The 27,173-nt window shown below is 43.2% G+C and overlaps 1 protein-coding gene across 8 annotated transcripts in view; it reads left to right on the forward strand.

The window, feature by feature from the left end:
* myo9aa (myosin IXAa) overlaps positions 1 to 27,173 on the forward strand; it is a 318,790-nt gene that overhangs the window by 171,112 nt on the left and 120,505 nt on the right. For all 8 annotated transcript variants that reach the window (XM_059640175.1, XM_059640177.1, XM_059640182.1 and 5 more), the window contains 3 exons: positions 19,454 to 19,575; positions 23,406 to 23,547; positions 26,279 to 26,474. In XM_059640175.1, coding sequence (XP_059496158.1) covers positions 19,454 to 19,575; positions 23,406 to 23,547; positions 26,279 to 26,474 — 460 coding nt within the window. The remainder of the gene's footprint in view (positions 1 to 19,453; positions 19,576 to 23,405; positions 23,548 to 26,278; positions 26,475 to 27,173) is intronic.

Consider the following 27,173-nt stretch of genomic DNA (forward strand, 5'->3'; position numbering starts at 1 on the left):
ACGCCGACGGAACCCCACCCACGGCCGACGACCTCATCGCTCCGCCCACAACCTCCACAGCCAGCAACCCCAGAGGAGACAGCCACCCTGAACCCTGCCGCATCTTCACCTTCCCCCCAGACCTTCCACTGACTGAGGACGAACGGTCAGTCCTGAGCAAGGGGCTCACCTTTGTCCCCCTACAACCACACATCAACGAATACCAGTCACGGTTGGACACAGAGCAGTTTTTCCGCCATCTTCGCCTCCATGCCTACTTCTTCAACCGGGAACCTAACCCTCCCGCCACTGACCCCTTCACCCTCTTCCAACACAAGTCCTCCTCCTGGACACCAGCCCCAGGCCTCCTACCCTCCCTCGACCTCTTCATCTCCAACTGCCGTCGAGACATTAACCGCCTCAACCTCTCCACCCCTCTCACCCACTCCAACCTCTCCCCCGCAGAACGGGCAGCCCTCCGCTCCCTCCGCTCCAACCCCAACCTCACCATCAAACCCGCAGACAAGGGTGGCGCAGTGGTAGTATGGCGCACTGACCTCTACATCGCCGAGGCCAGACGCCAACTCTCCGACACCACCTCCTACCGCCCCCTCGATCATGACCCCACACCCGAGCGCCAAACCATCATCTCCAACACCATTCATGACCTCATCACCTCAGGGGACCTCCCACCCACAGCCTCCAACCTCATTGTTCCCCAACCCCGCACGGCCCGTTTCTATCTCCTTCCCAAAATCCACAAACCTGCCTGCCCTGGTCGACCCATCGTCTCAGCCTGCTCCTGCCCCACCGAACTCATCTCCACCTATCTGGACTCCATTTTCTCCCCTTTGGTCCAGGAACTCCCCACCTACGTCTATGACACCACCCACACCCTCCACCTCCTCCAGGACTTCCAATTCCCTGGCCCCCAACAGTTCATCCACTTCACCAACACCTTCCACCCCAACCTTCAGTTCACCTGGGCCATCTCCAGCACATCCCCCACCTTCCTGAACCTCTCAGTCTCCATCTCAGGCAACCAGCTTGTAACTGATGTCCATTTCAAGCCCACCGACTCCCACAGCTACCTAGAATACACCTCCTCCCACCCACCCTCCTGCAAAAATTCCATCCCCTATTCCCAATTCCTCCGCCTCCGCCGCATCTGCTCCCACGATAAGACATTCCGCTCCCGCACATCCCAGATGTCCAAGTTCTTTAAGGACCGCAACTTTCCCCCCACAGTGATAGAGAACGCCCTTGACCGCGTCTCCCGCATTTCCCGCAACACATCCCTCACACCCCGCCCCCGCCACAACCGCCCAAAGAGGATCCCCCTCTTTCTCACACACCACCCTACCAACCTCCGGATACAACGCATCATCCTCCGACACTTCCGCCATTTACAATCCGACCCCACCACCCAAGACATTTTTCCATCCCCACCCCTGTCTGCTTTCCGGAGAGACCACTCTCTCCGTGACTCCCTTGTTCGCTCCACACTGCCCTCCAACCCCACCACACCCGGCACCTTCCCCTGCAACCGCAGGAAATGCTACACTTGCCCCCACACCTCCTCCCTCACCCCTATCCCAGGCCCCAAGATGACATTCCACATTAAGCAGAGGTTCACCTGCACATCTGCCAATGTGGTATACTGCATCCACTGTACCCGGTGTGGCTTCCTCTACATTGGGGAAACCAAGCGGAGGCTTGGAGACCGCTTTGCAGAACACCTCTGCTCGGTTCGCAACAAACAACTGCACCTCCCAGTCGCAAACCATTTCCACTCCCCCTCCCATTCTCTAGAGGACATGTCCATCATGGGCCTCCTGCACTGCCACAATGATGCCACCCGAAGGTTGCAGGAACAGCAACTCATATTCCGCCTGGGAACCCTGCAGCCTAATGGTATCAATGTGGACTTCACCAGTTTCAAAATTTCCCCTTCCCCTACTGCATCCCTAAACCAGCCCAGTTCGTCTCCTCCCCCCACTGCACCACACAACCAGCCCAGCTCTACCCCCCACCCACTGCATCCCAAAACCAGTCCAACCTGTCTCTGCCTCCCTAACCGGTTCTTCCTCTCACCCATCCCTTCCTCCCACCCCAAGCCGCACCCCCATCTACCTACTAACCTCATCCCACCTCCTTGACCTGTCCGTCTTCCCTGGACTGACCTATCCCCTCCCTACCTCCCCACCTATACTCTCTCCACCTATCTCCTTCACTCTCCATCTTCGGTCCGCCTCCCCCTCTCTCCCTATTTATTCCAGTTCCCTCTTCCCATCCCCCTCTCTGATGAAGGGTCTAGGCCCGAAACGTCAGCATCCTGAGATGCTGCTTGGCCTGCTGTGTTCATCCAGCGTCACATTTTATCTTGGAATTCTCCAGCATCTGCAGTTCCCATTATCTCTCTCTCTCTGTTGTGATTGATGTTGGGGCATCAGCTGAACCCAAGCTTCAAAAATAGTTTTTTGAATGATCGATCAATATCCCTGTTGCTGCTTGCTCCATTTCTGTGGCAGGAAGCAGATATCTCTCTGTTCCCAAACTTTGGGTATATTGTGTTTCTGATGTTGCATAATTCACGTATGTGTTACTGCTGAATCTAAAGACTATGTCATTTCAGTCAAAATACTATTTTCTCATCTCTGATTTACTCATTTCAGGATGTCATTGCATGCAGATTCTTTCTCCCTGAGCAGTAGTAATGGCAGACAATACATGAGTGTTGCACATCACAATGGAACCTAGTCCCTCCTTCACCCATACCTTGCATGTTTTCCCCATTATCCTGGGGCACTGGAGCTAATTGTATTACCTTCAAAAGGTGCCCAAGCTGCAAGTACAGTCTGGAACCTTGCTAGTTACTGTGCAGATGTGCTAACTGTGATCAGGGAATTTGTGTGGATATATTTTTAAAAAATCAGTCCCCTGTTCATATCATTTTGGAAACCATTCTTGTAACTGGTATGCTACACTTGGTTTATATTCACAAATTTCCTACAATTTGAAATATTTTGATCTTTATAATGTGCTGGTCTTGAGAGGATGAGATTCATGCACACTTCGAAGAATTGTCATAGATGTTGTAAGTAATATAATTAACAGTGTGACTAAACACTGCCCAGATTGAGCTCAGATTGCCAAAGTACCAGTAAAGCCTTGTCCTGCATGAAGACATTTTCAGCCATGTAATAATTGCTGTGTGTCGCATGAATTATTCATAGATGATGGTGTGTATTCGTGTGAGCCCTGTGACTCAGGACGCATTGAGAGTTCTTGTGAAAAATTCCTCTGAGGGCAATAGCAACTACAGGGCTTAGCGATACACTGCTTTCAGTATTGCATGAGACATGAATTCCTTTTCGTCTGGTGGTACGATTTTTTTTCCCCACCTTACTGTCATGATTTGAGGTAAGTTGACTGTTCTACTTTATGAAAAATAGAATGCAGGATTAAGAAGTACTTAATGTCACCCTTGGATAAGGCACCCATGCATTATTCACCGTATAAACTTTCCTCAACAAACGTCTGCTATCTTAAGTTATGTTTAATGTTTTGTATGTTATTGATTGAAAACTCAGGAAAGTATTCCTCATGCGCAAAAAAACCTATCCACTTCTACAATGCACGTCATGGGTGTGATAGAATATAGTCCACTTGCCTATTGGGTGCATCTCCGACAACACTCGGAAAACTTGACACAATCCAGGACAAAGTAGCCAGCTTGATTGATCTTCTATTTGCTATCTTAAATATTTACTCCTTTCACCACTGTGCAGTAACAGCAGTGTCAACCGTCTACTAATCGAACCGCGACAGCCCACTGAGGTTTCTTTGGTAGCGCCTTTCAAACCCACAACCTCTATTTCTGAGAAGGACGAAGGCAACAAATACATGTGAACACTGGCATCTGCACGTTTCCCTCCAAGCCATTCACCTACCTGACTTGGAGCAATATTGCCATCCCTTCAGTGTTCCTGGCACCAAATGCTCAATCACCCGACCTAATAGAACTGTGAGTCAACCTGCAATCCAAAGACTGCAGCAGTTCCAAGGAGGCAGCTTGTCACCACCTTGACCAGGGCATTAAGAATGGGCAGTAAATGCTTGCCTAGTCAGCCATTCTCATTTACCATGAATACATTTTAAAAAGAGTATTTCAAATCTTAGATGTTTATTGCTTTGTTAAAATACCCACATTGCTTAATATATTGCCAGTGAGCGTGGGTATTAGTGCTAGCATTGGTTCGATGCATAATTTGATAATGCATGCACATTAGCTAAGATAGTCACATTCTTTTCCAATTTTTTTGTTTGCTCTTATCCAGAAGTTCTTTTAAAACAAATTCAAGAATCCTCCACTGATTCACTAAGATGAAAATTTTCTTCTTCAGAATCAACCATAGAATTTAATTTCTTATTTGTCTGTCAATTGATAAAATTTACAATTTTTACCTTGGGGTGAAAGTGTGCTGTGTGTACTTCAGTGAGTGCTCAAATTATCATTGAGGATGCAGGGAGAATAACAGTGCCTAGTTATGTTTAGAATTGGACTCGTCGACCCACATTTTAATCCACTAAGTGCATTCATCTGTAAGTGACAGAGACATGTATAGAGGTTATAAAGATTTTTCTCTTTTTATGCTCCAATATAGCAGTGCCTTGTATCTACAGTTCCCTTAGCTTTGTCTTCATGTGGCTTTCAGCCTTCCTATTTTCTCCAGTCCAGTGACACTGTATTTCTCCAATTCTGAAGCCACCTTGTTTATCTCCAGTATTTTTCAATATAAGTATAAAATGAGAGTGCTGGAGAAACTCAGCAGGTCTGACATCATCTGTGGAAAGAGAATTAGAATTAATATTTCGTGTCTGATATAACTCTTCTTCAGAACACTTGAAGTTCAGAGGCTTCATTGATTATGCATGCTACTTCTGATAATTCATGCTTTTTGAGGGATCTTGATAAAATGAGGCTTTGCTGTCTTTCGAGCAACCACTTTGTCCCTTCTCCCCAGACTGAATCAGCATGAGGTGGAAGGGGCTGAAGCAGCACATAGGATCGGTTCAGAGATAGTGTGAACTGCGGAAGGGTCTGGACCCGAAACGTCGGCTTTCCTGCTCCACTGATGCCACTTGGCCTGCTGTGTACATCCAGCTCTACACCTTGTTACCTCACATAGGATCGGTTGTTGCTTTTAAAAACATATTACTCTCAAGCAAAGATGGGGGAGTCCGTGCCTGTGCTAACCTTGCTGTGCGTGGATTGTGGTGATGGCAGCAGCACATATGCAGACAGATCATGAAGCTGTTGCAAACAGTTGACATGACTAACATCATCTGTGTTTATGCTGGTAGAGTTTTACCAGCCATTTTGACATTTGCAGAATTATGCCAGTGTTATCAAGTAAGATGTTTTGTCAGGTCACGTAAGAAAGTCTTGTTCACATAACCAAAAGCTTGGTCAGAGAGTGAAGAAAGGGAATTCTAGGGCTTGGTATCTGATCAGCTGAAAGCATAGCCACCAAAGGTACAGCATTAAAATCAAGAAAACTCGAGATGTCCGAGTTAGAGGAGCACAGGTATCTTGGAGTGTTGGGGGCTGGAACAGACTGCAGAGATATGGGAGTTACCATGGAGAGATTTGAATGTATGGATGGTCAGTTTAAAATCAAGGTGTTGCCTAATCCAGAATAAGGTAGGTGAGCTTGCAGCTTGGATAGGTACCTGGGACTTCGATGTCGTGGCCATTTCGGAGACATGGATAAAGCAGGGTCAGAAATGCAGACTCCAGGGTTTAGATCTTTCATTAAGGCCAGGGAAGGTGGTAAAAGAGGGGGAGGTGTGGCTTTGTTAGTCAAGGACAGTATAACAGTGGCTGAAAGAACTTTTGATTAGGACTTGTCTACTGAGGTGGTATGGGCTGAGGTCAGAAACAGGAGAGGAGAGGTAACACTGCTGGGAGGTTTTATAGGCCCCCGCAAAGTTCCAGGGATGTGGAGGAGAGGATCGGCAAAACTATTCTGGGCTGGAGTGAAAAGAACAGGGTGGTCATTATGGGAGACTTTAACTTGCCTAACATTGACTGGAAATGCTATAACTCTAGTACGTAGGATGGATCAGTTTTTGTCCAATGTGTGCAGGACGGTTTTCTGACTCAGTATGTCGAAGGGCCGACAAGAGGGGAGGCCACACTGGATCTGGTACTTGGTAATGAACCAGGCCAGGTGTTTGATTTAGTGGTAGGTGAGCACTTTGGAGAGAGTGACCTCAGTTCGGTTATGTTTACTTTAACAATGGAAAGGTATAGGAACATGCCACAGGACAAGAGTTATAGATGGGGGAAGGGAAATTATAATGCGATTAGGCAAGACTTAGGAGGCATAAAATGGGTTAACAAAATGCAGGGGATGGGGACAATCGAAATGTGGAGCTGGTTCAAGGAACAGATATTGCGTGTCCTTGATAGGTATGTCCCTGTCAGGCAGGGAGGAAGCAATAAGGTAAAGGAACCATGGTTTACTAAAGAAATTATATCTCTTGTTAAGCGGAAGAGGGAGGCTTATGTGACGAGATGGTTTAGATGAGGTGATGGAGAGTTACAGATTAGCTAGGAAGGATTTAAAGAGAGAGTTAAGAAGAGCAAGGAGGGGCCATGAACAGACATTGGCAGGTAGAATAAAAGAGAACCCTAAAGCTTTCTATAGGTATGTGAGGAATAAGAGGATGACTAGGGTAGGAATAGGGCCAGTCAAAGACAGAAGTGGGATGTTGTGTGTGGACCCTGTGGAGATTGGAGTGGTGGTAAATGATTATTTCTCATCTGTTTTCGCTGAGGAGCAAGACAGTATTGTAGAGGAGATGACTGAGTTACGGGCTACTAGAATTGAAAGGATTAAGGTTAGCATGTGGATGAGGGAAGGGCAGTTGACGTGGTGTACATAGGCTTCAGTAAAGCCTTTGATAAGGTTCCACGTGATAGGCTATTGGAGAAAATACAGAGGCACGGGATTGAGGGAGATTTAGCAGTTTGGATTAGAAACTGGCTTTCTGTAAGAAGGCAACGAGTGGTGGTTGATGGAAAATATTCAGCCTGGAGGCCGATTACCAGTGATGTGCCTAAAGGATCTGTTTTGGGACCACTGCTGTTTGTCATTTTTATAAATGACTTGGATGCAGGCATTGGTGCATGGGTTAGTAAATTTGCAGATGACACTAAAGTTGGTGGAGTGGTGGACAGTGTGGAAGAATGTTGCAGGTTGCAGGGAGACTTGGATAAACTGCAGAATTGGGCCGAAAGATGGCAAATGGAGTTTAATACGGATAAATGTGAGGTGATTCACTTTGGGAGGAATAATAAGAAGGCAGAATACCGGGCCAATTGAAAGATTCCTGGTAGTGTGATGTGCAGAGGAATCTTGGTGTCCACGTACATAGATCCCTAAAAATTGCCACCCAAGTTGATGGTGCTGTTGAGAAGGCTTACTTAGGTTTTATTGGTAGAGGGATTGAGTTCTGGAGCCGTGATGTCATGCTGCAACTGTACAAAACGCTAGTGCAGCCTCATTTGGAATACTGCGTGCAGTTCTGGTCGCCCCATTACAAGAAGGATGTAGAAGCATTGGAAAAGGTGCAGAGGAGATTTACCAGGATGTTGCCGGGTCTGGAGCACAGGCCCTATGAAGAAAGGCTGAGGGACTTGGGTCTGTTCTCATTGGAGAGAAGGAGGCTAAGACGGGATTTAATAGAGACATACAAGATGATCAGAGGATGAGATAGGGTGGACAGTGAGAGTCTTTTTCCGAGGATGATGACTTCAGCTTGTACAAGGGGGCATAGCTACAAATTGAGGGGTGATAGATCTAAGACAGATGTCAGAGGCAGGTTCTTTACTCAGAGAGTGGTAAGGGCGAGGAATGCCCTGCCTGCCAATGTAGCGAACTCAGCCACATTAGGGGCATTTAAACAGTCCTTGGGTAAGCATAGGGATAATGCTGGGATAGTGTAGGGGGAGGGACTTAGATTAGTTCACAGATCGGTGCAACATCGAGGGCTGAAGGGCCTGTTCTGCGCTCTATTGTTCTATGTTCTATGTTCTAATTCTGAGCCACTGTAGATTAGCAACTACAGGGTGATTGGTGAACAGGACTTGATTTAATTTGGGGCATGGACAGTGGAATCTTGGATGTCCTCCAGTTTATGAAAGATAGATGTGTAAAGTCAGCCTGGAGCATGTTAGAATAGTCAAATCTGAAGACAGTAAAGACATCTATAAATGTTCAGGCAGCAAATAAGCAGAGATGAGATTGGAGTATGGTGTTGTCATGGCGATGGAGTTAGGTGGTCTGAGTGGTGCTAACATAAGCTTGGAAGCTCTTCTTGAAGTCACATATCACACCAGGTTGTAACTGTCTGATTTAGCCTAGGACAGTGTTGTTTAGAGAGAAGAACAGAATTGGTGGTTTACAACACAATTTGTTTTGGAGGTTTTGAAGAAATTTCTACACATTCATTTACTGGATTTTGGATGAGCTATCAGATAGCTTTGTGACAGTGGAGTAGTTGCAAGGGGTGTTTCTGATGTAGAGCTGGCTGTCATTATGTGAAAACTAACTTTTCAGGTCATGTTGCTGAGCCACAATATGTAGATGAAAAATAGAAGGAGCTATGGATAGATCATTACTAGAGGTTACGGTGCAGGAACAAGAAGGGAAACTATTGCAGCTATTTCTAAGTAAAGTTAGATAATTATGGAACCAGCTGAGTGGAGCTACACTAAATTGGATGGTAGCGGGGAGACTTTGGAGGGGGATTATTTGGTCAAAGGCTTCAGACAGATCAAGAAGGGCAAGAAAGATAGGTCACCTACATCAATGAGGAAAAATCTTGCATTATTGTAATATTTTTCTTGAACACTAGATATGTCAACGTGTTTTACAACTATTGAAGTGCTTTGATATGTTGTCACTTGTCCTGTAGGAAATGTGGATGCTAACTTCCATAAACAACAATGTGATAGTGCTAATCTCTTTTCTTTTGAGATATTAATTTTGGGGATAGAGATTGGCTCAGGATTATTCCTCTATGGTTCTTTGAAGTATGCTGTGGGATATTCTACAATCCCTGTCTGCCCAATCTACTAGATGGGGGTCTTGGTTCGATGGCATCTTCAACAATTCGGTGCTTCGCTGTAATTTTGGCCTTAATTCTGGTGCTTAAGTCTGAGATGGAACTTGAACTTAAATCTTGGTAATTCAGAGATGAATGTGCTGCCAACAGAGCTATGACACACACAATGCCCCCATCTAACATGTTGATTGTGACTTTGAGACCCCGCTTAGTTCTGAAGGTTCTGGAAAAAAGAGGCTTAGATTTGTTAAGAGCAGAGCAGAAGGCCTTTGGAGAAGATTAAGTTAGAGGCTATAACAGTAATTTGCAAAGACTTTGGGCTAAGAGTTGTTTTCTTGGTTTGTTGACTTTTCGTGAGGAGAGCGAGAGAGCCAGACAGAGAGAGCGCCAAGAGGCTGCCGGCAAGGTAGCGTTTTTATTTTACCACTTTAAAAAGCTTACCTCGAGCGGGAGCGGTCTTCATTTATTTGGGCAGCGGCTGAACCCGAGACACTACACGTGTAGTGTCTCCCACCCGCCCTCCTCCTCAAACCAAAAAAAAGACTCTGTGGTGTGTAGATAAGGTAAGGCTTTTTCTGTTTCACGTTTCTTTATATATATATCGTGTGATTGCCAAAAACCTTTTGGTTCCTTTTTCATTTATCTTAGTTAAGCTTAATAATGTCAGGAGATCTCACACCCATGTTGTGCTCCTCTTGCTCAATGTGGGAGCTCAGGCACAGGGCTGATGTCCCTGACTCCTTCACGTGCAGGAAGTGTGTCCAGCTGCAGATCTTGTTAGACCGCATGACGGCTCTGGAGCTGCAGATGGGCTCACTTTGGAGCATACGCGATGCTGAGGGGGTCGTGGATAGCACGTTTAGCAATTTGGTCACACCGCAGATTAGGATTGCTAAGAGAGATAGCGAATGGGTGACCAAAAGGCGGAGGAAGAGCAGGAACGCAGTGCAGGAGTTCCCTGTGGTCATCTCCCTCCAAAACAGGTATTCCGTTTTGAATACTGTTGGGGGAGATGGCTCACCAGAGGAAGGCAGCAGTAGCCAGGTTCACGGCACCAAGGCTGGCTCTGCTGTACAGAAGGGCGGGAAAAAGAGTGGAAGGGCGATAGTCATTGGGGAATTCAATTGTAAGGGGCGTAGATAGGCGGTTCTGCGGTTGAATACGGGACTCCCGAATGGTATGTTCCCTCCCAGGTGCACGTGTCAGGGATGTCTCCGATCGGCTGCAGAGCATTCTGAAGGGGGAGGGCGAACAGCCAGTTGTCGTGGTGCATATAGGCAGGAAACGGGATGAGGTCCTACAAGCAGAATTTAGGGAGTTAGGAGCCAAGTTAACAAGTAGGACCTCAAAGGTAGTTATCTCAGGATTGCTACCAGTGCCACGTGCTAGTCAGTGCAGAAATGAAAGAATAGCCATGATGAATGCGTGGCTTGAGAGATGGTGGTGGAGGGAAGGGTTCAGATTTTTGGGACGTTGGAACCGGTTCTGGGGAAGATGGGACTATTACAAATTGGACGGTCTACACCTGAACCGGACTGGAGCCAATGTCCTTGGGGGTGCTTTTGCTAATGCTGTGGGGGAGGGTTTAAACTAATGTGGCAGGGGCATGGGAACCAAATATTGGACAGAAAAGAGGTAGGAACGAAAGCCTGTAGGGAACTAGATAATGGAGTCAGTGTGACTAAAGGGAATAGTAGGTGGGGAACAGATGATGAACATAAAGGTACAGGTGGTCTGAGGTGCATTTGTTTTAATGCGAGAAGTGTAGTAGACAAGGCAGATGAGTTTAGGGCTTGGATCGGTACCTGGAGGTATGATGTTATCGCTATTACTGAGACTTGGCTGAGGGAAGGGCATGACTGACAACTAGTTGTCTCAGGATATCGATGCTTCAGGCGGGATAGAGAGGGAGGTAAAAGGGGTGGAGGAATTGCAGTAATGGTCAAAGACGATATCACAGCCGCAGTGAAGGAGGGCCCCGTGGAGGACTCAAACGATGATGCAATATGGGTAGAAATAGGAAGGATGCAGTAACAATGCTGGGAATGTACTACAGGCCTCCCAACAGCGAGCGTGAGATAGAGGTACAAATATGTAAACAGATAATGGAAAGGTGTAGGAGAAACAGGGTAGTGGTGATGGGAGATTTTAATTTTCCCAACACTGACTGGGATTCCCTCAGTGTTGGGGGTCAAGACGGAGCAGAATTTCTAAGGTATGTCCAGGAGGGTTTTCTAGAGCAGTATGTATGTAGTCCAACTCGGGAAAGGGCCATACTGGACCTGGTGCCGGGGAATGAACCCGGCCAGGTGGTTGATATTACAGTAGGGGACTACTTTGGAAATAGCGACCACAATTCCATAAGTTTTACAATACTCATGGACAAGGATAGGAGTGGTCCTAAAGGAAGAGTACTAAACTGGGGGAAGGCCAACTATACCAAAATTCAGCAGGATCTGAGGAATGTAGATTGGCAGAAACTGTTTGAAGGTAAATCCACATTTGATATGTGGGAGGCTTTTAAAGAGAGGTTGATTAGTGTGCAGGAGAGACATGTTCCTGTGAAAATGAGGAATAGAAAAGGCAAGATTAGGGAGCCATGGATGACAGGTGAAATTGTGAGACTAGCCAAGAGAAAAAAGGAAGCAGACATGAGGTCTAGGCGACTGAAGACAGACGAAGCTTTGCAAGAATATTGGGAATATAGAGCGAATCTGAAAAAAGGGATTAAGAGGGCTAAGAGAGGACATGCGATAATGCTGGCAAACATGGTTAAGGAAAATCCCAAAGCCTTTTATTCATAGATAAAGAGCAAGAGGGTAACGTGAGAAAGGATTGGCCCACTTAAGGACAAAAAAGGAAAGTTATGCGCTGAGTCAGAGAAAATGGGTGACATTCTTAACGAGTACTTTGCATCGGTATTCACCAAGGAGAGGGACATGACGGATGTTGAGGTTAGGGATAGATGTTTGCTTAGTCTAGGTCAAGTTGACAGAGGGAAGGAGGAAGTGTTAGAACATAGAACATAGAACAATACAGCGCAGAACAGGCCCTTCGGCCCTCGATGTTGCGCCCACCTGTGAACTAGTCTAAGCTCCTTCCCTTGCACTATCCCATCATTATCCATATGCTTATCCAAGGACTGTTTAAATGCCCCTAATGTGGGCTTTCCGAAGCCTCTATCATCTGCAAGATCTCTTCCAGGTCACACACCTGACTTGGAATACTATTGCCATTCCTTTATTTTTATTCGGTCATTATCCTGGAAATCCTACCCTAATAGCACTGTGGATGTCCTACACTGCCAGGACTGCCAAGATTCAAGAAGACTCTCACAACCATCTTTTCCAAGATAACTGCATAATAAATGCTGGCCAAGCCAGTGACACCCAGATCCCACAAACAGAGCCAATATTTTCTAATTCTGACAGATAATGACACTCGGTACATAATACACAGGTTTTCTATCCAGACTTTTATGGGGCTCTTTGTCAAATACTTGCTTGATAAAAGACATTAAGGTGGACAAATCCCCAGGTCCAGATGGGATCTATCCCAGGTTACTGAGGGAAGCGAGAGAGAAAATAGCCGGGGCCCTAACAGATATCTTTGCAGTGTTCTTAGACACGAGTGAGGTCCCAGAGGACTGGAGAGTTGCTAATGTTGTCCCGTTGTTTAAAAAGGGCAGCAAGGATAATCCAGGTAATTATCGACCGGTGAGTCTGACGTCAGCAGTAGGGAAGCTACTGGAGAAGATACTGAGGGATAGGATCTATTCCCATTTGGAAGAAAAAGGGCTTATCAGTGATAGGCAACATGGTTTTGTACAGGGAAGGTCATGTCTTACCAACTTAATAGAATTCTTTGAGGACGGGACAAAGTTGATTGATGAGGGAAAGGCTGTAGATGTCATATACATGGACTTCAGTGAGGCGTTTGATAAGGTTCCCCATGGCAGGCTGATGGAGAAAGTGAAGTCACATGGGGTCCAGGGTGTGCTAGCTAGATGGATAAACAAACTGGCTAGGCAACAGGAGACAGAGGGTAGTAGTAGAAGGGAGTTTCTCAAATTGGAGACCTGTAACCAGTGGTGTTCCACAGGGATCTGTGCTGGGACCACTGTTGTTTGTGATATGTGTAAATGATCTGGAGGAAGGTGTGGGTGGTCTGATCAGCAAGTTTGCTGATGAAACTAAGATTGGTGGAGTAGCTGATAGTGAAGGGGACTGTCAGAGATTACAGCAGAATATAGATAGACTGGAGAGTTGGGCAGATAAATGGCAGATGAAGTTCAATCTGGGCAAATGCGAAGTGATGCATTTTGGAAGATCAAATTCAAGGGCGAACTATATGGTAAATGGAAAAGTTCTAGGGAAAATTGATGAACAGAGAGATCTGGGTGTTCAGATCCATTGTTCCCTGAAAGTGACAACGCAGGTCAATAGGGTGGTCAAGAAGGCATATGGCATGCTTTCCTTCATTGGGCGGGGTATTGAGTACAAGAGTTGGCAGGTCATATTGCAGTTGTATAGGACTTTGGTTCGGCCACATTTGGAGTACTGTGTACAGTTCTGGTCGCCACATTACCAAAAGGATGTGGACGCTTCGGAGAGGGTGCAGAGGAGGTTCACCAGGATGTTGCCTGGTATGGAGGGTGCTAACTATGAAGAGAGGTTGAATAGATAGGATTATTTTCATCAGAAAGATGGAGATTGAGGGAGGACCTGATTGAGGTCTACAAAATCATGAGGGGTGTAGACAGGGTGGATAGCAAGAAGCTTTTTCCCAGAGTGGGGGACTCAATTACTAGGGGTCATGAGTTCAAAGTGAGAGGAGGAAAGTTTAAGGGAGATACGCGTGGAAAGTTCTTTACACAGAGGGTGGTGGGTGCCTGGGACGCGTTGCCAGCGGAGGTGGTAGACGCAGACACGTTAGCGTCTTTTAAGATATATTTGGACAGGTACATGGATGGGCGGGGAGCAAATGGACACAGACTGTCAGAAAATAGATGACAGGTTAGACAGAGGATCTTGATCGGCGCAGGCTTGGAGGGCGGAAGGGCCTGTTCCTGTGCTGTAGGTTTCTTTGTTTCTTTGTTTGTAAAATGGTGGTCACATGGTCTAATTGCTAAGGTGTCTGACTTCACTGAGGACTGTGATGTTAGCATTTGTTGTGGTTTTGAGTTCTAATGTGATTATTTGGGGTCCTGTTGCACAGCAGTAGTGTCCCTGGTTCTGGGCTAGATGGTCATATTCAAATCCCATCTGCCACGAAGATGTCTCATAACAAAATGCAATTTTTTATTTTAAAAAAATGACTTTTTTTCAGAATAAGTGAAGGCCGTTGTGATATGATCACTGTTCTATCTAAGAAATTGTCAGCATAAGGATTGTCGGATGTTGAATATTTTTGGGGCAAGTGTTAAGCCCTGTCTTTAAAGAAGGTGTCAGTGTGGACTGAAGAAGTGTCAGGTCTTTGGAGCTGTGAGAAACATGTCAAATAAAGCACATAACCAGATCTTGCATGTAGTGTGTGGAGGTCAAGCAGGACTGAGATTTATCTTCCAGCTTTGATGCTGTTGAAGTAAAGCATTTCAAAATAGTGGAGTATGTATACTTGGCTGCATGAATATTCTCAAAGTAGTGGACATGAGGGATGGTTAACACCAGAGCAGTTTTGCTGCACTGTGAGCACGCTTGCCCAGGATATTTGTTTTGCAGAGTTTCAAATAGTTTAAAAACTTTTATGCCATCTGTGACCCATACACTAATGGTGCTAAGCCAGTTATTGAGGTTGCCACATTCTTAACCACGTCTTGGGGGAACCTTGCAACATTAATTCATGAGTTTCCTTAAATGGTAAAGAATTATCACTAGAATTGTGTATTTCCTTACAGGCTTAATCTCTTTAACTGCTTAATTTATTGCTTTGAACTTATTTCAGCAAAGCTGCAATGTAATATTTATGTTGTATTATTAGGTAAAAAAGCCTTTTTAACTGTGTATTTTTTTGACATAGAGAATAAAATTCTTTTGTCTGTGACCTACTGAATAAATTTGCTTATTAAATTTTTTTTGTTTCCAAACATTCCAGGAAATGCTGACTCTGTGTGGAAATGTTACAAATGCCTTTCATATTAATAACGCTGTGACCTGAGACTAGGAAAGAGTGCTTGCTGGAACACAAAAACACATTATGTAGCTAGCTGTTGTTTTTTTGGCTGGATATGGGCCAGTGTCACTTTGGCAAGCAGTTTGCAGTCCTTGAGGACTAAAACTGAATTTTAGATGAGATCATATATGGCAGTCTTTTTGTGATGTTCTTGTGTCTCTTGACTCTCACTTGTTAAATACTGTTTGCATAGTTTAAAGGGGGCTAGAGGAATAATTGTCGCTGTTGCTGTTAGTAGTATTTATACGTTCTTGCATCATAGTGCAAGACTGGAAATGGGTTGAGTGGGGGAGGGGTAGAGAACTAATAATTAATAATGGTGTAAATGCCTGTTCCTATATTATATATTCACTGAAGAATGCAAAATAATGGCATTTACAGAGCTTTACATCATACCAGATAACTCAACATTTTTATCTGAACGAGATTAGCTCTTGTTATGTCGGTAAATATTAAGAGGCAGCACACAACAACAAAATGACTGATTCAGCTATCTAAGCTAGTTATTGGTCAAAGGCAAAAAAAATTTGGGAGAACACATAGTGCATTGTCTTTTGTTTCCCTGACCTATGGAAAAGGCTGTTGGGACCCTTTTAGCTTAGTTCATGATTTTAACCTGAAAAGTACTAATTGAGGTTTGAAACTACTGCAAAATTAGTCAAGCCAGCACTGCAAATACTATACTCATTCAAAGGTAATTATAGAATCATAGATTTCCTACAGTATGAAGCAGGCCAATCAGCCCACTGAGTCCACACTGACCCTCCGAAGAGCATCCACCCAGCCTGCACTTTGCTGGATGATACTATGTGCAATTTAACATGACTAATCCACATCTTTGGACAGTGGGAGAAAACCCATGCAGACATGGGGAGAATTTTCAAACTCCAGGCAGTTAGTTGCTTGAGGGTAGAATTGAACCTGGTCCCTATGATGCTGTGAGGCATCATGCTGCCCCCTATCAAAACTATCAAATGAAGAAAGTTTGAGTGTACTCCTACTTATTGCTCCACATTCACAGCTCCAGACTGGTTTCATCAGGGCATTCCTCCCCAAAGAGATTATTAATACATCTGCCCTTCTAGCCTCCCTTAAGGAGGGAGCCTCTTGAATGTCTGGGTTACATATGTAATCTCAAAGTGGTCCTACATTGCTCAAAATGTCACCACCTTGACAGGTGATAAGGGAACGTAGAATTGCGAAGTATTGATTTCCTCTGTTGTTCTTAGAGTTGTAATTCACTGTTCTTCATGCTGTTCCTTGCTCCCTAAATCTGCCCTGATCTCAATTGAGCTTTGTTATACCAAAGCTAAGTAGCATATACAGGAACTTGGAAATAAGAACAGAAAATGCTGAAAACACCTGAATGCTGCAAGTTTGGCAGCATCTGTGGGGAAAGAAAAAGGGTGAAGGTTTCATTTCAGTAATGAGAGGAGACAGAATTTTCCTGATTTTAGTTTGTCTATTGTTAGTAGTCATGCTTTCAACTGCACAGGCCTAATTTCTAGATTCCCGCTGCAGACCTCTGCTTTATTCACCTTGAAGGTGCTCTTAAAACCTACATTGTTGATATAAGGTTTTATTGATCTGTCTTAATATCTTTGTACGTAGCTCCTCTAAGGGGAGGCAATGGCCTAGTGGTATTATTGCTGGACTGTTAATCCAGAAACCCAGGTAATATTCTGGGGGCCTGGGTTCGAATCCTGCCACAACAGATAGTGGAATTTGAATTCAATAAAATATAACTGGAATTAAGAATCTAATAATGCCCATCAATCCATTTGTTGATTGTCAGAAAAAAGCCCACCTGGGTCACTAATGTCCTTTAGGGAAGGAAACTGCCATCCTTACCTGGTCTGGCCTGCATGTGACTCCAGACTCTCAGCAATATAGTTGACTCTGAACTGCCCTCTGGGCAATTAGGACAATAATGGACAATAAATGCTGCCTCGCCAGTGATATCCTCCTCTTGTTTATGAATAAAGAAAAGAAAGTGTCAAATCGTCGTCTGATTATGTCCCTGTGAAATGCTTTGGGATGTTGTGCTGGGTTAAAAGTGCTACATGGATACAAGTTATTGTACAAGCTTATAAGATCAGCTTTGTCGCCATTTAAGTGCTTTCTGGGTTATCTTACTTCTGCCTTCCACTTTTTGCCTTTGGTAGTGTCCTGCACTTTTATGAATAAAAATATGCTTGTCCTTCATTCGTATTTTTGAGCTGAAATGCTGAGCTGAACATGAAGCAGCATATGCTTAGGAGTGGATTGGCTCCTCTCCAGGTAATCTGCAAGTCTGGCAGCATCTGTGAAGGAGAAAACAGAATTAACATTTCGGGTCGGATGACCCGTCCTCAGAACACAGGACCCAAAATGTTAACTCTGTTTTCTCCTTCACAGATGCTACCAGACCTGCTGAGCTTTCCCAGCAACTTTGTTTTTGTTCGTGATTTACAGCATCCGCAATTCTTTTGGTTTTTATATTGTAATCTGACTTTGGGAAAGAGGGGAGAGACTGCCTGACTAACGCTGAGTCATATCCTTGAATCAATTTGCTACGTTGCATAAAGGTGAACTAGGAAATGGACTTTTCCGATAACCCTCAGACTATCGATCCATCAGTATTTCTAAATATAAAGGAAGGTCTTTATATCCACTTTATTAATGAAGATGTAATGTTAGAACTGAAATGCTGAGCTCCTTGTTGAAATGGAAGCTGTTAAAATGAGCTTCTGAGGGATGGATTGGGAGTTCAGTGGGACCAAATACTATAACTTGTACTTGGCAGGTGCATCATATTATGCAATTTACATTTAAGAGGAATAATAGCCCAAAAATGACTTCCTGCATAGATTTTCCGAAAAACAGAAAGCTTGACCCCTTAAACAACTGAATCACCTGTGATTGAAGATCACCTATTGATATGGTCCATATTTCGTAGATCTTATTGATTTTGCATCATTCTTTCAATTTATTTTGGGCATTAGGGGCAGCACGGTGGCTCAGTGGTTAGCACTGCAACCTCACAGTGCCAGGGACCCAGGTTCGATTCCAGCCTTGGGTGACTGTCTGTCTGTGTGGAGTTTGCACATTCTCCCCGTGTCTGCGTGGGTTTCCTCCGGTGCTCCGGTTTCCTCCCACAGTCCAAAGATGTGCAGGCTAGGTGGATTGGCCATGCTAAATTGCCCATAGTGTTCAGGGGTATGTGGATTATATGGGGATGGGTTTGGGTGGGATGCTTCAAGGAGCAGTGTGGACTTGTTGGGCCGTAGGGCCTGTTTCCACACTGTAGGGAATCTATCTGTCTATCTATCATCCTTTTACTGCCCAACTCAAAACTATCTGTCCTTTCCTTTTCAAGCAGAAACACATTTCTCATAAGGAGTCTCCTGTCATTCCTGGCAGCTTTTCAACATAAATACCTACTCTTTTTTCAAAAGACTAGTCCTGTTTTTGCACTTGTAGTTCACTTTTCTCTGAGTAGTTACACAAGTGAAACCATATGCTCTGCATTTGGACAGGCTAGAAATTAACATTTGTGTATGCATCAAATGTCTGGGTTCCATGACATAGCCTAGGTATCAGTACAGGTCACCCTCTGCTAGAAATGTTACGAAAAGATGTTGGATAGGCTGGAGTTGTGTTACATGGAACAGAGGACAGTAAAGGGGAACATGGTGGAGATGTATAAAATTATCATGGATATAGACAGGAAGAAACGTTTTCCTTGAGTGGGGGGATCGTTGGACAGGGTTATAGATTTAAGGTAAAGGACAGGAGGTTTAGAGGAGATGAGAGGAAAGTTTTTTTTAAACCAGATGGTGGTGGGAGTTTGGACCCCACTGCCTTTAAGAGTTATGCTTGCCCAAGTGTTTACATGTGCACTCACGATGCTAAGGCATACAAGGCTGTGGGCCAAGCGATGGAAAATGGGATTCGAATAGATAGGTAGTTGTTCACCAGCACAGACTCAATCAGCTGAACAGCCTTTTTCTGTCCAGGAGACCTGAAGGATTCTAATTACATAACGGAAAGGTCTAAGGAAAAGAGGATAAGTAATATGTAAATATATTCCTCACCTGCCTTTTGGTACACTAATAAGCTCCTCGTAGTTTGATTTATATTGCTAATTTTGTACTTGCCTTAACCTTAAATTTTCATCCTACAGGAGGAGTACAGGTCAGAAGGAATCAGTTGGCACAATATAGATTATACAGACAACAGTGGTTGCATTAACCTCATCAGCAAGAAACCCACAGGCTTACTGAACCTGTTGGATGAGGAGTGCAAGTGAGTATTCAGAATAACCTGATATAATAAATAGTGGATAGTGAATTTACAATATGGATACAACAGTATCAAATTCATATGAATACAATATAATGAACATATTCACTTAATTTAGTTTAACTCGTTAATATGTCTACTAAAACAGTAAAACATGTAGTTTGGGAGAGTTTTCTTTGTATACTATTACTGTCTGTAATTTCTAACATAACCTTTTAATTGGTGGATGTCCAATATATTTAAACAATTCCAAGCCCATAATCTAAGAATGCAGTGATAAACCTTTTGTTGTTCTAACTTTTGATGCTACTCAGACCTTTAGGTGGAATACTTTGCAATTACTTGTGGATAATAACATTGAAGAAGACTAGATGTGGGCCAACAGCTAAATAGTCAGGAGGCTGGCAGTGGGTTTTTGAACAGAAAGTGAACAGTTCCATGATTGGAATGGAAACATAAAAGTTAGGTGCAGGAGTAGGCCATTCAACCCCTTAAGCCTGCTCTGCCATTCAGTATGATCATTGAGCTCACTACCCTAATCCCACCTTCTGCCCCATGTCTGTTGATTCCTTTAGCCACGAGCTATTTCTTACACCTCCTTTGGTAGTGAATTCTACAGGTTCACTATCTGTAGGTGAAGAAATTTCTTCAGATTTCAATCCTAATAGGTTTACTCTTTATGTTTAAACAATGACTATGGCCTCCTCAAATGCGAAGCGTTTTTCATAACTGTGAAGTTAAACATAGTTGTGTGAGTTAATTTGAATGCTTTTCCTGCCTTTGTAAGTCCTTGAATCTACTAATTTTCCTTGCTTCACATTTTTCCCAGAGCTAAGAACATTATCCAGATTTGTTATTATGCTACTTCAATATAATTCTATGTGAGGAGAGTTAATTAACAATAAATTATTTTAGTTTAAACTTACCAGAATTATTTCTTATTTTACTTCCTGTCTAATCTGGTTGCAAACATCATGATCTGTTCAATATTTTTTTTAAAATCAGTCTTGTATTTGACATTGTACAAGAAGAATTACATGCTAAAAATGGACAGTGTTGGCTCTGGAATTTCAGCGGTCTTTGCTGGTGGGTTGGAATATTTAAAATTTCAGTGGTTTGCCCATGAGATTCATGAAAGTTACTCAATAATTCAGTCATAGATTATTTCCTCCAAAGTTAGGTTGCATTCAAAAGGAACATTGTGAAGCACTAGGGTGAAATACTGGTGCATAACGATATCATTAGTCGTAGATCAATTCTTAATGAATTAGGAGCATCATAGGAAATGTACATCACATGGTATGAAAGAGATTCATTTGAGGTTACTTTCAGGACAAGGGAATTGGCCATACTAGATATGAGTGTAATGAACTGTCCTCCTGGCATTTAAATTAAAACTGACTTGATGTAAAAACAGCTAGAAGGCTGTATTGGAGGATGAGAAATAGCTTACATTTCATTTCATTTTTCTCTGCCCTGTTAATATCAATAACTAAACCTACTTGATGTAGTTGGAAATAAATAACATTTACAGAGGTATGGGGACCATAGGGACATTGCCACTTTAAGACACCAACATGCTTGCAGCAACCATGTGTTTGATCTCACTGAGTTGTACTATAAATAGGATATTGTCCTGAATTTGCACCATCAAATTGCTACCTCCTGTGTTGACCTTGTCACAAGGACAGCTTTAATGAATTATTTCCAAGTAACTAGGACTATTGTTGAATAGTTTTGATAAGTCATTTTGGTTGTTTCAGAATCCAATGAACAATAATTTTGTCAGTATCCATGATGGATACTTGCAAAGATGGTAACTTTCACAGCTGTCTGTTCTGGTTTCTTCAGTGGTTTGTAAAGAAGTAACAACAGAAGGCTGTAACTATTAAAATACCTGGTAACTACAGGTTCTTATTCTCACAGAGCATCAAATAGGATAGCCTGATCAGTGCAATGCAATTTACTCTGAGATTTTATTTGTATTTTGTGTAAATCAAGCACAAATTGGAATCAGAATGTGACTGTCATGTAATCCCTGATGAAAACAGAATTGAATTTCACAACAGCAGCAGAATCTGTTAAAGCTGTAAATAATGTCTATCTGTATGCTGGTTGGTAGCATTTACCTGCCCAAGTCAGACCTCTCACTCATTGGCCCAGAGATTCAAATAGATGTTCAAATGGAGGGGGTTATGGCTGTGATTATTTGTATCCAGGAGCTGGTGAATGACCGGTTTGAGATTGCTGCAAGGTCCTAGATCATGCTGCATTAAACCTGATGATTGAGACCAACCTGATCTAGCTGTGACCTATATTGTCAGTGAACCATAAACTCAACTCATGGGGCAGCCAACACTGCTAGAATATCTTCCAGGCTCTTATTAAACAGATTTGTCTGGTACCTTACAGAAATCTAAATATATTGTATTCTATTGGTTGCCCTTTGCTTCCTCAAAGAGTTCTAATAAACTTGCCAGGTGTGATTGCCCCTTCATGAAGCCTTGCTGATTCTGCTTGATTTTGTTACGTACTTCGAAATGGTCTGCTACTGCATCCTTTAAGGATCCTCTAATCCTTTTCATTTCTTGGTTCTCTTGTTAATTCTCCAGCCTTGTCCTCTAAGGGACCTTTATATACTTTGGCCCCTCATTTCCTTTTCATATATTTAAAGAAGCTCTTGCTGTCAATTTTGATCATGTTTGCTAGTTTTCCTTCATGATTTATTTTCTGCTTCATTTTTTGGTCATCTTTTGTTTGCTTTTAAAACCTACCTAATCTTCTGGTTTACCACGAATGTTTGTCACATTGTATGTTCTTTTTTCTTTCAGTTTGATACTGTTTTTAACTTCCATAGTTAATCATGGTCGTTTTTTTCCCCTTCCTTAGAATCCTGTCTTACTCACTGAGCTATATTTACACAGTGAGTCACGAACTAATTTCTTAAATATCTGCCATTGTCCCTCAAGCATCTTTTTTACTATACTCCTTTTCCAGTCCACTGAAGACAACTCTCATTTCATCCGTGTGAAATTACCCTGAGCTCAGCACAGGTATTTCAACTCACGTTTCTCACTCTGGAATTAAATGCTAAATTCTACTCTGTTATAGTCACTGTTCTTTAGGAAATTTCGTACTTACTAAACCTTCCTCATTAGACATTCTCAGAGCCAAAAGAACCTGATTCTTGGTTGAATCCATGACACATTGACCCAGGAAACTGTCCCAAATATACCCTCTAAATTCTACTGGCTATTTTCGCAAAGTTGATTTTCCAAATCTGCATGAAGATGACAGTCACCCATGACTAGTGTACTGCCTTTTTTACATGCCCTCACTATCTCACAGTTAATTCTTTCCTATAGAGCCGATACTGTTAGGGGGTTCTTTAGAGTACTCCCACCAGTGTAGTCAGCCCCTTGTTATTTCTTTCTTCCACCCATATGGTTCCACATCATCATATCCAAGATTATTTCTTGCTATCATAGTCATTCCAGCAGTCTCAGTTTAAAGTATGTGATCAAGTCCTGGAGTGGGACTTTAGATGTATGACTTGATTCTATTTGAATGCTAACAGCTGACCTACACAATCAAATTAGTTTTTTCTTTTTTGAAACCCATTCCTGTCCTCTTCCTTTATAATCTAGGGGTATTAATGTTGAACAAAGAACAAAGGCTAAAGATGAAGCCTGCCCAACAAAGTTCCATCTTAAGTCGCAGGGTATGCTTTATGAAAGCTATGAAACAACTAGGTTAACTAGATCCTGCTGTTTCCACGCTGATAAGAATCACACAGCTGAGGTTTATATGTAATTATTTTCCTTTCAATTCAGTTTTCCACAGGCAACAAATCAGACGCTGTTGGACAAATTCAAGCGGCAGTATGAAGGGAACAATTATATCGAGTTCCCAGCGGTGATGGAGCAAGCTTTTATAATAAAGCACTATGCAGGGAAAGTCAAGTACCAAATGAAGGTCTGTGCTGTATAAATAATGGTCATCCATTGCTCTCGAAGAGTTTTGAATAGGTATTGGAGGAGGCATTGACCATCTGAACAGTAGAGTGCTTGAGCCAAAAAATGTACTTTGTGCAGTGCATCTAACATCCAGACCAGGGAAAAGTCATGGTTCAGTCCCCAGTCTGTACTAAATTGGTGAATAATGGCTGGAAAGCTGCAATGTTCCTTGATTAGGACAGACAAATAAGCACATTGCAGCTCCTGATCATAATCCAGTTGCTCTTACTGAGACTTGGGTCATGATATTTATATCTTGATATAGCGTCAATCAAGCAACATGTTGTGCTTTCCATGTTGTAATAACCCTTCATATTCTGTGATAAATTAATACTTTCTGGCTAGAGGTCTTTTGAAGTCAGCCTTCTGCTCTGGACACCACACCTCCAAAAGGATATGTTGGCTTGGGATCAGTGGAAGCATAGATTCACCAGAACCATATAGGTACTAAAGGGATTAAGTTATGAGGACAGATTGTGCTGTTGAAACTTAAACGTAGAACGGACCCTTTGGCCATGATGTTGTACTGACCTATTATCCTACTAAGATCAATCTACCGTGCATACCCTACATTGTACTATCCTCCATGAGTTTCCAAGAGTTGCTTAAAAGTCTCTGAATTATCTGACTCCACTACCACTGCCAGCAGCGCATTTCACACACCCACCACTCTCTGTGTGAAGAACGTACCTCTGACATCTCCCCTATACCTTTCTCCAGTCAGCTTAAAATTATGCCTCTTCATAATAGTCATTTCTGCTCTGGGAAAAAGTCTCTGAATGCCCACTCTATCTATCCCTCTCATCGCCTTGTACACCTCTATCAAGTCACCTCATCTTTCTTCACTCTAATGAGAAAAGCCCAAGCTCCCTCAACCTTTCCTCATAAGATCTGCTCTCCAGTCCAGGCAGCATTCTGGTAAATCTTCTGCTCTCCTTCTAAGGCTTCCACATCTTTCCTGTAATGAGGTGACCAAAACTGAACACAGTATTACAAGTGTTGTCTAACCAGAGTTTTATAGAGCTGCAGCATAACCTCATGGCTCTTAAACTCCATTCCCCTGCCAATGAAAGCCAACACACCGTATGCATTCTTTACAACTCAATCAACTTGGGTAGCAACTTTGAGGGATCTATGCACATGGACCCCCAAATCCCTCTGTTCCTCCACACTGCCGAGAATCCTGCCATTAACCATGTATTCTGCATTCAAATGTGATCTTCTAAAATGGATCACTTCACACTTTTCTGGGTTGAATTCCATCTGCCACTTCTTTGCACAGCTCTGCATCCTGTCATTGTCCCGTTACAACCTACAACAGCCCTCCATGCTATCCACAACTCCACCAACTTTCGTGCCACCCACCCCTCCACTTCCTCATCCAAGTCAGTTATAAAGATCACAAAGAGTATAGCCCCAGAACAGATCCCTGCGGAACACCACTGGTCACTGAGCTCCAGGCTGAATACTTTCTAACGAGTACCACACCCTGCCTTCCATGGGACAGTCGGTTTTGTATCCAGACAGCCAAACTTCCCTGAATCCCATGCCTCCTTAATTTCTGAATGAGCTTACCATGTGGAACATTATCAAATGCCTTTCTGAAATCCATATACACTACATCCACTGCTGTACCTTCATCAATGTGTTTTGTAATATTCTCTAGGAATTCAATGAGGCTTGTGAGAACTGACCTGCTCCTCACAAAGCCATGCTGACTATATCTAATCAAACAGTGCTTTTCCAAATAATCGTAAGTACTATCTCTCAGAATCCTCTCTAATAATTTGCCCATTACAGAAGAAAGACTGATTGGTCTTAAATTTCCAGGATTATCCCTATTCCCTTTCTTGAACAAGGGAATGACATTTGCCACCCTCCAATCTTTTGGTACTACTCCAGTGGGCAGTGAGAATGCAAAGATCATTGTCAAAGGGGCAGTAATCTCTTCCCTTGCTTCCCATAGTAACCATGGGTATATCCCGTTTGGCCCAGGGGACTTATCTACCCTCACGTTTTTTTCAAAATTAAACTATGCTTGCATTCCTTGACTGTAGACAGTTAAAGAACTATTAAATTGACATGTTCAAGATGATTAATGATTTTGATGGATACTATGGAGTTGTTTCTTTTAATGGGAATAAATCTCTTTCTTCTTGTCAACCGTGGATTATAACCTTAAAAGTAGACCATTCAAGGTGATCTCATGGTGCAACATGTATAAAGTAATAGAAATTTTTTCTTTCCCAAAAAGCTGTTGAGTTTGGGAGTCAATTGAAAATTTAAGAACTATAATTGAATGATGACCTCCGCTTTCTATAATTCCTCCCCCGGCAAAAAAAAGAAATTGGAAGAGGTCTCTGTGGATTGTATATCCACATGAACAAAAACAAAGTTGCTGGAGAAGCTCAGCAGGTTTGGCAGCATCTGTGAAGGAAAAAACCTTCACAGATGCTGCCAGACCTGCTGAGCTTCTCCAGCAACTTTGTTTTTGTTCCTGATTTAGAGCATCTGCAGTTGTTTCGGTTTTTATTATTGTATTACCACGAGTTGGTTTCTTTCAGTTGATGGGGAGAAGTGTGTTGGAAGTAGTAGAAATTACCTCCATTGAGAAAAGAATCATGATTGTGAATAAAATATGCACCTATAAAATTAGATCATTCATTATTCCTTATTAACGTATGTTTTAGGATTTTCGAGAAAAGAATACAGACCACATGCGTCCTGACATTGTCGCACTTCTGAAAAGCAGTAAGAATGCTTTCATCAGCAGTCTGATTGGCATTGACCCAGTAGCTGTCTTCCGCTGGTCAATACTGCGGTCCTACTTCCGAGCAGCCGTGGCTTTCCGAGAGGCTGGAAAATGCCATGTTGAAAAGAAACCTGGTAAGGGAAAGTGAGGGGATTTCCGTGCTTTCAATTGTTGGGCATAGTTTAAGAAAATGTTCTAGCTATGGAATCCCACAGAATTCTAAAATCATAGAATTCCTACATGTAGAAACAGGTTATTCAGTCTATTGAGTCTACACTGACCCTATGAAGAGCATCTCACCCAAACCCACCCCGTACCCTATTCCTGTAACCCTACAATGCCCATGACTAATCCATGTAGCCTGCACGTCCCTGGTCACTATGGGCAATTTAGCATGGCCAGTCCACCTAACCTGCACATCTTTGGACTGTGGAAGGAAACCAGAGCACCCGGCAGAAATCCACGCAGAAACGGGGAGCATGTTCAAACTCCATACAGAAAGTCTGTGCAAACTCCACACGGTCACCCGAGGCTGGTATCAAACCTAGACCCCTGACACTGTGAGACAGCAGTGCTAACCATTGACCCACTATGCCACCAAGTGATAATATTGCTGGACTATTAATTCAGAAACTCAGTTAATGTTCGGGGGGCCCGGCAGGTGGCAGAATTGTATTTCATAAAAAATCTCAAATTAAGAATGTACTGATGACCATGAAACCATTGTTTGCCAGAAAACCTGTCTGGTTCACTAATGTCCTTCAAGGAAGGAAATTTCTCATCCTCACTTGGTCTGACCTACCTGTAATTCCAGAGACACAGCAATATGGTTG

The sequence above is a fragment of the Stegostoma tigrinum genome, chromosome 36 (assembly GCF_030684315.1).
Source record: "Stegostoma tigrinum isolate sSteTig4 chromosome 36, sSteTig4.hap1, whole genome shotgun sequence".
In the NCBI taxonomy this organism is placed as follows: Eukaryota; Metazoa; Chordata; class Chondrichthyes; order Orectolobiformes; family Stegostomatidae; genus Stegostoma; species Stegostoma tigrinum.